Source organism: Ammodytes marinus, assembly GCF_949987685.1.
Source record: "Ammodytes marinus genome assembly, chromosome: 24".
Classification (NCBI taxonomy): Eukaryota; Metazoa; Chordata; class Actinopteri; order Uranoscopiformes; family Ammodytidae; genus Ammodytes; species Ammodytes marinus.
Window position 1 is genome coordinate 6,568,812 of NC_137228.1, and position 10,849 is coordinate 6,579,660.

At 40.4% G+C, this 10,849-nt stretch overlaps 1 protein-coding gene across 2 annotated transcripts; it reads right to left on the bottom strand.

The window, feature by feature from the left end:
• Positions 1-373: 373 nt before the first annotated feature.
• Positions 374-10,843, bottom strand: atg13 (ATG13 autophagy related 13 homolog). 2 transcript variants are annotated; one of them, XM_080053199.1, is made up of 17 exons: positions 10,691-10,843; positions 9,704-9,784; positions 9,278-9,358; positions 9,063-9,182; positions 8,254-8,300; positions 7,878-8,018; positions 7,674-7,714; positions 7,043-7,139; positions 6,809-6,916; positions 6,317-6,404; positions 4,915-4,986; positions 4,283-4,392; positions 3,994-4,105; positions 3,752-3,829; positions 3,553-3,660; positions 1,937-2,065; positions 374-1,426 (listed from the first exon to the last, which is right to left on the bottom strand). In XM_080053199.1, the coding sequence occupies exons 2-17, from the start codon at positions 9,770-9,772 to the stop codon at positions 1,349-1,351; spliced, it is 1,479 nt and encodes a 492-aa protein (XP_079909325.1). In that variant the 5' UTR covers positions 9,773-9,784; positions 10,691-10,843; the 3' UTR covers positions 374-1,348. The 2 variants fall into 2 exon arrangements, with proteins under 2 accessions (XP_079909325.1, XP_079909324.1); XM_080053198.1 differs by having other exon boundaries at positions 7,878-8,021.
• Positions 10,844-10,849: the final 6 nt, after the last annotated feature.

Here is a 10,849-nt window from a genome sequence, read left to right on the forward strand (position 1 = left end):
AGAGTGCTTACTTTTCAAACAAAGCATGTGAAGTGGCTCTTCTCTCTTGGAATATAGAAATAGTCAGGAATTTGACATCACTGTTTTCTAGGAGGGTTTCAGAAACTTAAATTATACATGGTTCTCTACTACTTCATTTTCTTTCATGTTTTTTTTACCCTTTGCAGTCCTGCAGGTATGTGATGGAATTCCAGAATATACCATCAATTAAAAATTAATTTCAAAAGTTAAATCTATTAACCAAAAGGAAAAGTTGCAAAGTACATTTATTGGTCTTGGCCAAAGTTGAATTAGTTGAAAATTTGCCGATACTGCACATCCAAAGACGAATAAATAGCAGCTTAAGTATTGGAACTGACATCATGTATACATTTGGCACAAGGGATTTGTAGTCAGACATCAGTTGTTTTAAACAGAGCAGCCATGCTTTATTAGGACATCTAGACCAACAGCAAAGGAAACATTTAAATTAAAGCTTTCAACCAAACTCACAGCAGTCCTTGATGGTGACGTTGCACCTTCTCTAGACAGATGTGTTTATCCCACCTTTTTACAAAAACTCCCAAATATACATATATGGATGTTGTACGGCCTAAAATAAACACACTAATGCAGCCTATCCTGCTTCTTTGAGCTTATGTGTTCATCATGAAATGTTATAATAGGTGTTTCTACTCATTTTAGAGGTGGGGGCGAGTTCAATCCCCAGACCAGCTGGGAGTCTCCTGGCTAGGGTAAAGAAATGATGGGCTTTTCCCCTCTAAGTTGCCTTTGAGCAAGGCAAGGAGCCTTCAAATTCTTATTTTTATTACAAAACTCATTTGCAAAGGCCTAGAAATGAACCAGCCATGGGTAAATGTATTGCTTGATTTGTAGAGTCACATCACTGATATGATCGGAAAGGCCATTATGTGGCTAGAGTCATTTGGCAGGGAGAGGGACAATCAAATCTAGTGGGAATGGGATACAGTTTTAAGAAAAACCTTTAAGTGCAGACAAAGACGGAAAAAGCAGATGATCTGATCTCCTGATTAAATACTGTTGTTGACTAGAGCGGATTTGTGCCACATAGAAAAATTAAGATTTTGTAGTTTGAATGAACAACAGAGAGGCGTAGTTAGGCCAGTGTGGGACTAAATATGAGTATTTACAGTGGATAGAGGGCTATCTGTACAAACTGGTGAACGTGCTAGGTGTGGAAGGAAAAGAGAGAAATGTCCGAAAAGAGTAGCTTCACATTAGAACGTTTGATGACAAAAAGCTACAGAGCCTCCAGTCTGCTTCTCACTTTCATTCACCATCGTCCATTTTTATTTCCTCAATGTCATGTAGTGCGCTCCCTTCAGGGCTACTGGAGCATGTCCACAAAAGCGTCAAACTCGTCGATGTTTTTCTCATAAACGGCTAGTTTCTCCGGCAGTGAATCCTAAAGACAGAAAAAAAATCAAATCAGGGTGGAAGTGCTGTAATGTTTAATACCACGGTAACCCCAGGGATATCCAAGTTCAATTTAAAACTTTCTAATTTTTAATGCCACTTTAAATTATATAACACCAACGTGAAGGCCATACTAACAAAAGTAGGAGGATATAATGGAAATTTGCATTTTAAGCTCCTTGAACATTTATTATAAACTCACATTGATACACTGTAAACATTGCTGTGTGTATGCTCTTCATTACAAAATCAAAAAAGTGCTTATTTTTCTCTTAACAACCCCTCTCCAAGTATTTGTTTTATGCTACAAAAGGGCAATCAAAATATATAAGACCTTTGCAAAGGAAGTTCAATACTTTTAAGGCCTTTTTTTTTAACATATGATATATTAACATATGAATGAACATATATAATTCAATGTTTTTGTTATGCTTTTAAGACCCCGCGGGAAACCCTGTATACGTCAAAATAAAAACCATCAAAGGAAGAAGCTTGTTACCAGGTCGTCAGCCATGGATTGGGAGCTGATGTGTAGTGACAGGCTGGCCAGCTGAGGAGGGTTTTGAAACTCTCGGTAAAACGTGCCCAAATCCATTGGCAGAAGGTCGTCTTTAGAGAAGGCCGGACGCTACACATAGACACAAACAGAGATATCACTTTAAACTTACAATAAAACATGGACAGAATTTTCTGAATTGTGCCGTGTGTAACAAACGTGTGTTTTGGCGTCATCTAGTGGTTAAAAATCTAAATTGCAATGTAAAGCTGAGAACACACCGGGCGCGTTGGCGCTTTGGGCCAAAGCGACCAACGCGCCCGATCTGGCGCTTGGTCATTTTGTGTCAAAAAGTGGTTCAACGCGTCCCTCCAACACTTCGCAGCTAGTCTCCCCCCCCTATATTTATTCCCCTAATCAACCATGGCTGCGATCAGAACCGACCCGACACAACAGCGATCATGTCCGCACAAAAACAACAACAACACGGCCAACAATTGTGCCAAAAGACAAATAAACAGCAACTGAACGGAACAAATAGCCTTAAAACAGATTCACGCCACTCGGAAATGAACACAAACAGCAAGGCAGCACCATACCAAACACATTTACAGCAGCATTGTGTGCAGGGCAGTAGAAAATAAAGGCAACTAGCCTACATTACCCTACCTGGCTGTGACAGGGGACCGACCGTGGCTGGCGTAGATATAGGCATAAACACCGGTGCTTCGCTGTACTCGTTGTGAAAGTTATGTTTGGCTTCATTATATGGAGGTGGTGGCCGCACACAACCGGGTGAGTTAACTAATGCTATCCGACCGGCGCTAACTTGGTTTATCGGCTAATGCACAGCCGCACATATTCACTGAATTAACCAGGAAGCCCATTCTCCTGGTTCACTTTCCCCACGTCTTGTAACCCCGAGCGGCTTCATACAGCACCAGGCAGCCAGCCGTAAATACATTTCCTACTCGGTGTTTGCCTCTGTGTTGTCACGGTCTCGCAAACACAGCGGTGATTATTTGCTCCTCCATTTTGTCTGAGATTTTTCTGTCCTCCGGCTCTCTGCCAGTGACGTCGGGTCAAGCTCACCGCTGATTGTCCAACGCAGCTAAACGTCACGCGCTGGAGCGTTGAAAGTTACATTTTTTCATCTTTTTTTGACGCTTTGCTGGCGTGTTGACGCTTTGGTAACGCGCCCAATGCGCCCAAAGCGACGCTTTGCCGCGGCCAGCGGATCCTCGCGCCTAAACCAATGGTTCCCTATGCAAAAATAGGATTTTTCAACGCGCCCACCACACCCACAGACAGTGTGTTCTCACCTTAACATCTTTCTTTACCCCTACCTCTCTGAGAATTTACAGAAGCTACGGTGGTCTTCAAGGAAAATAAGCTAGTTACTAAAAGATGGCATCGTCCAACACTGCCACTCCTCAATGTCAATGAATGAAAAGTTGTTTTTTAAAACTTCAAATACTGGCATCGTGGCGGAAAATCAACATATTTTTCAACTATCATTAGTTTATTGGTTTGTAATAGTAATAGCCTGGTCTAAAACTTCAGATTTTTTAATATGAATGAATGGACAGCGGGAAGAGAATAGAGAAATAATCACGTACAAAGTCGACCATGACAAAGTCGTCGTGCGGTCCCGATCCCTCCGAGCCCTGAGAGTGGAGGCTGGCCTGGAGAGGGGAGGGGCAGGTAGGAGAGTCTGGGGGCTGCACCTAAACACACACACACACACACACACAAATGCTTGAGACACAGACATTTATTTGACATAATCTTAAATCGTAATAATAAATCCTAAATTACCATGGGATCATTCTCCTCGGAGTCCAGACCTCGAGGAGCAAATGCTGCAAATGGCAGGTCCAGACTGGCAGCTGTTAGCTACATACACACACACACACACACACACAGACACACAGCGATACAAACATTAAAACATTAGTGGCTAATGGCTATTCGTCTTGAAATACAATTCTGGGCATTCCTATGTTTGTAGACATTTTTTTTTTGTCTGTCTGTCTTTCTGTCCGTCTGTCTGTGTGTACCTGTGCGCTGGGTTTATTGACGAAGGCGCCCACTTTCCTGGTGAAGTTGTTGAGCGACTCCACGGGGTCACATGGAGACTCTCCGCTTTGTGACAGGCCGTCGTCATCGCCGCTGACGACAGAGGCAAAGGTTAAAGGAGCTTCCATGGAGTTTAACATCAGACCTCGAGCATTTAATATACACAATGATATTATGTATTTGATATAGAACATAGTAATACATATGGTTTATAGCAAGACATAGATAATGGGCTGTTGTAACAGTGAATATTTAGCGTAGCTTAGTTACCTGCTCCCAGGTGTGTTGGGGCCGTGCTCTGCTGTCAGGTGGGCAGCGTCAGCTCCGTGAGGCTGGGCAGGAAGCAGTGAAACCCCGCCCTCTTTCCCAACATGCAACACCTGAGGAGGAAGAACAGGTCAGAGTTATACCATGGCTGTGTTCCAATCCCCATACTTTCATAGTACGCCAGAAAAAGATTTAGGATGTCCCAATACATGCATGTCAATTGTAGTATGCTGAAAATACATAAATGCTCCACTAACTCCAATAGCATTTTGGAGTATACATCTTTATTCTTGACATTTTTTCAACATAATGAAAAAAGAAAATCTTCCTTATCTGATTTTCTGTTCTCTCCTGTGGCCCTCAAGCTCTTCAGTACTTTAGTATGTAGTGTAGTAAAAAGAAAGAGTACCGGTATGTGATTTGGAAACGCAGGGCATGTGTTATACCCATACTTCCCTACTATTTAGTATGTCAGAAAAGTATTAAGGATGTCAAATGAAGCATGCTGACATTTGTCCACCATCAAAAGATTTTTTTTAATCTGTCATCTTTGCTTATATAAAAACAGTGGATAGTAGCCATGTTAAATGACGGTCTCTATACGAGCATAAAGGCATTAGTAACATGTGTCTGACCTGGTTGTGACTGGCTGCAGGGTGACACATGTCAGCAGCAGGAGGATGGTATGATAACCTGGAAGCGTACAGCTGGAGAGAGGGACACAAGGAGGGAAAGTTAATAGCACACCATTGACTGTGTTAGGTCTATTACGAATATAGGGGGCTCACGATGAAAAAACAATAACAAAAGAAAGAGTTGGATGACATCATGGATAATGAGAACATGAGAAAAAAGTGTTTAGTACACATCAAATACAAATATATAAAATGTGTCATTTTGTGAAGTTGTAATACAAAATCATTTGATATTTCCCCTTTAACTGTGTGCAGTTAAAATGTGCGTCTTGTGACAACACAATGTGTCTCTGCAGAGAAGTGATGTTGACATGGACCAAAGCCATGGTATGACTGTGTGTGAATGAATGGAACCTGGAACCTTGTAAAGCGTCTTTGAGTGCCTTGAAAAGCGCTATATAAATCCAATCCATTATTATTATTATAACCCTTTCTTTACTGCAGTGGTTTATGTCATGGAGATGATTAAAAGTTATGAGAAAATCAACAACAATATGGGAGCTACAGCGCGTGAAGGTAATGGATGGAACGTATAACACAGTAAAATCCATGATCGTAAAAAAATATATATACAAAACAAATGACACATGTTATAGTGAGATATTGCTAAAAACACGTAAGTGATCGCCGAGTCACACTCTCACAGAGGCCAGTGTAGACTCACAGTGTGAGTGACAAGTCCAGGAGCCAATGGCAGCTGCAGACTGTCCACGGGGAGGGGCTTACACAGTTTAGAGGGCGAAGGACTCAGTGTGCATACACACTGGATGTTGCAGACACACACATACACAAAACGTATAAAGACAACAGGAAAGAAAAACAGACAAAGAGAGAAAAGAGTGAAATAAAAACAGGTTTGAAAATTTTGAAGAAGAAGAAGTCAGAGTGTAAAGGAGGAGACAGTGGCTGCGTTCCAATACCCATACTATCTACTATTAAGTATACTAGAAAAAAGATTTAGGATGTCCCGATTCTTGTGGCCAGATTTAGTATGGTTAGAAATAACCGGATGTCTACTACATGCAGCCAAGATTTTTAGTGTTGAAAACAGCATCCTATTTGGCCGATTCTGACCCACAATCCAGTGCGCACCGGAAGTGACGTCACATGGACGGAGCCTCCATATGAAAACAAACGGGGATGCGATGGATATAAAAGCCAGAGGCAAGATCAAGGCGCAATGTTAGGATGAAATAAATAAGTAAAATTATGTCACAATTTATGCCTACTGCATCCTAAATTCTTTTTATGGTCAGATGTAGTATGTAGAATAGAAAAAAGAAAGAGTATGCAATTTGGAACCAAGCCGGTGAATAGGAGTGAGTGGGCAGGAGCGTCTTACCTGAGAGGGAGGGGAGGTGGAGAAGGACGTGGTGCACACTTCCTGGGAGTCCTGAACGCCTGGAAACCCATCGTCGTCATCTGGAGCCCTGGACACAGACACACACACACACACACACACACACACACAGACACACATTGAGATGATTGACATTTATGACGTCGTTTTTTTTGTTGTTTTTTTTCACGTCAGGTTTTTGTTGATGCAGCTGAGTAATTTCCTTAAAAATACAAGAGCATCAGACATCAGGAGATGACGTATGACCTTCAAAAGATAAATGACGTCAACCAATAGCGTTTGTTTATGACAGGACGGGGACTGGTTGTTAAAGAGTTTTCTGTATACCCATGTATAAAACTAAAATGACTTAGAATGAATGACCCATGTATTGTTGTAATGTATACCTTGTTATATTATTTCCTTACTTTGTATGTACCGCTACTAGCTCGGGACCTATTTGAGAGTCTGAAATCAAAATGGATTGTAGCTAACCTGTAATTGCACGGATGTCCCATGTTGGCAGGTCTCTGGCCGCCACACGGAGGATCCACAAAGTGATCCACGATAATCCCCATGATGGGAGCAGAGCGCTCAAACTGTCTGCAGGGGAGCACAATGCAACAACATTGACTAGCTCATTTCAACATGTCTTTCAAATGAGTGAGGCACTGTACACAAAGTAACATATAGTCTTGCATTGTCTTACTATGTAGTGTGTTAGCTTACCTGTTGGACATGAATGCTAGGTTGGTACGGTAAGCGCAGGACAGTGTAACCGTGCCGACGGGAGTGCCCACGACACCGACGCGCACCGTCTGAAAACCTGAAGAAGAAACAACAGACTTCTTGTCAACGAGCGTATCGGCTAATGTGACGCAGATACTTTGATTTGAAAATGGATCAAACACACCATTTAGAAACAGTGTCAGTGTAACTTCTAGTTCATTGGTCCTAAAAATGCTGTTTGTTTTGGGTGAGAAATGTGAGAATAATGTATGCTTTTAATGGTGAATCTACTTTAAAAGGTCGTAAAATATATTTAGTGCTTTTGTGATTAGATGGGACTTTCATTATGTATTTCGAGGCAATTCAAAATTTATAATTTATGTTTCATTTTTTCACTTTTTTTTCTGTGGCAAGCAAAGACAGATTATTTAATCTTTTCTTTTCAGGCATACATAACTGTATCATATTCTTAATATATCAAGTCTTTATCTGCTGATGTAGTCGAAAAGGTTTCCTCTCACTCATAAAATACATTAGAACGTAAAACATTTTTGTTTTTACGATGTCCACAGTAAAATGCACAGGATTGTTTTTTAAGATATGTCAGTGATGAAGCAGAGTTTAGAGTTACCTTCTCCTAATCCACTCAGCTGGACCTCCCCAAAGTAAATCCTGGATATGTGAGAAAGAGAAACAGTTGAACATTAACACACTTGTCAGGCATTTAGAATGAAAACCAAGACAATTGTCGGATACAAACATAAAAAAATTAGGTTAAGTTGAAAGCATGGGCAGTTAAAGCTGTTCTAAGAGGAGAGGTTGTGTGTGCACTCGCCTGTATAAAATGACATAGTCGTGTCCCTGCTTCCTGGACAGTTTGTAGGCCGGTGTTACTCTGGTGATGGCCAGCAGAGACTTGAGAAGGACAGACAGACGGTTGTAGACCGTGTACGACACCTTGATGTCCTTATCGCACCTACAGTAGAGGCAAACACAGAGACTCATTACAATCAAATAAATACCAAGAAATACAATAAAAATATCTCCAACTAAAAATCTTTCCAAAAATCTTTTTGACATTCACTTTCAATACTCGCTAGCATACTGCACAACTTTATAAACTTCTTATGCATCTTAAACATTCCTTATACTATTTGACTAATATAACAATTTAAAAAAAAAGGTGACAGCAAAAAAAAAACCCTACTCACTTTTCATTCATCTCCAGGCACCAAGTCTCTAACTCCATTGAGTCGCCCTAGGAGAGAAAGAGAGAGACAGAAAGATGAATGGAGGGAAGTTATAGAGGACTGAAAATACATTTATATTCATATACAGTACATGTCTTGGAGATGTACAGAAAATACAGCTTATTCTGTTAACTGTTCAAAATGTAAACTTGTAGATATATTTGTTCTTTATAGCTGTGTTTTCAGACTCATACACTTGAGCTACATTGCATTTTGTCGAACACAGATCTCACCAACCTCTCATAGTTTATTAACCTGATACCATGAAGTGATGGTTGTGTTATACTTCAACCCAGCTTATATAAATCCCTCTGGGTGATTGATTTGACGTATACAAGTAGAAAATGGCCAACAGGGGAGGATCAGTTATGTTTCAATGTTATTGCCGCACATATTTATAATTTTAAACAATAAGTCATAATTTACATATCACATTGCATATTTTTTTTAAATTATATTTAACATTATTTTATTTCATGTACAGTATCCTATTTCACTAGTTATTATTTGTATTGTTATTTCCATGTACAGAGTATTGTATTTTGTCTACTCTATATGGTGCACCTTATCTCTACACTGTTTATCTGCACTTTGTCCTTGAACTATTGTGTTTATTTGTGTCTCAGGTGTCGCTCTCTTCACTTGTGTTTTTCTTCTATATTGAATTGTTTATAGGAGCTTAAGAATTTCATTGCCAATGACTGCTGCTGTAATCGTTGAGCATATGACAAATACACCATCTTGATTCTTGAATCCAAGGCTGTTTGTACCTCTGACGTCTTGAGGGAGATCTCCACACACATGGAGCGGCCGATGCCGGGCAGCTGGCCGGCCAGGGCCTTCTTAGCTTCATGAGTCACCTCTGGGATGTCTTTGATGGCCAAATTAAACTACAAGAAATAATAGAAAATGTTCACTATTTAGTATTTACACAGAAGACCCAACTCAATAGGAAAAAGGTGAAAGAATGAGTGAATTGTTTTACCCAGTCGGAGCCAGTAGGTGACGAGGACGAGCGAGTGCATATTTTCTCGCCTAGACGAGCTTGGACAATCACCTGAACAGTCTGCAGACGAGGACAGAAGACATCACAGGGTTGACAAGAGCAATCCAGCAATACAGCAACATTGTTTGTGGGAAGACATGGCATGATTTAAAGCCATTTTTCCACTGTTGTGCGTACCACCCACATATAAAATAATAAACCTTGGTGTGGAGGCAGGCATTGTCAATAACAATTATCCCAAAAGCAGTACAAATACAACAAGCGATATTTCTGTGGGTAGATGATGGTATATATTTTATGAAGCAACAAATCGACTAGAAAGCAGCCCAGGCTTTGACGCGTCCTTTCAAAAATCTACAATCACAGATGCATGAAACCAGAGCACCACACACCAGCTTCTCTTACCTTCAAGGCAAAGAACTTAATGAACTTGTCCAAGTCTTTTTTATCCTGGGGACTGAGGCCGCTGTCCATTTTGCCACGACCCTGCAAACAATACAGGTCAACCCACAATTATAAGAGGTGAACATCAAAATGAACTGCGGAAAAACACTGTTAAAGACCATCTGTCCGACAATTAGCTGAAGAGTCATTTTAAGGTAGATTAAAAAAAACTGTTATAGCGGTGTCATAAATAGTACAGACTCAATTTGTCACTGCATCCAAAGTTATATTAAATGGATTAACCCTTTTATGCATAGGAGAAACTAAAGTGTTCAGCTATTTAAAAGCTGTTCAAATTGGTGTTCTATATACAAAACGTAAAAAACAAATTCCATGTATGAAAAAAAGCTGGCCAAGTTTGTTGCTATTGGGGTGAAAACACAAATATCAATCAGTTCTGAGAAAAAAAAACTGAGTAAATATAAGGTTAGGCTACAATATTTGAGAATTATTCCCACTATGCATACACTTCTTAACGCCACGTAACACTAACAAAACAGCTAGAGCACCAAAACCAAGACTCAAATAGGCTATTTTGAACACATTTACAGCGCTTGGCTATTAAACAATTATTTAACAGTGACAAAGCAGAAGCGAAGGATGCGAGGGAAAACAGTTTATCTGTATTGTTTTTAACCCTTCTCATAGCAACTGCTGTTCTTGTTGCAAGTTAGCACGAGAGGCCTCCACGTTACAAGAAATGGCCCGAAATATGGAGGTCACAATGAACTACACACCCCGACATACACGGTACTACACCACCTTGAATATCAAAAAGGGCAACACCGTCATTTCATTGGTATTTGTTTAACATTAGCATATCACACACACAGCAGGCACTGGGTGGGTGACTCAGTGGCACCACTAGCGTTAGCCTACCGTTAGCGAGCTAGCTAAAACACAACGCACTTTCCATCTATCTAAAAAAAACAGCACAGCACCACTTACATGAGCTTTTCCCCTAAGCGACGTGTCCTTTGTAAAAACACGAATTATTTTAACAATTATGACAAAGCAATGCCGTTCTCCGAGAACATTTACACGGCCAGTTCAGATGTACACAACATCAACAGCAGCAGTGCTACGTTTCTGTTTATCTTCTCCATA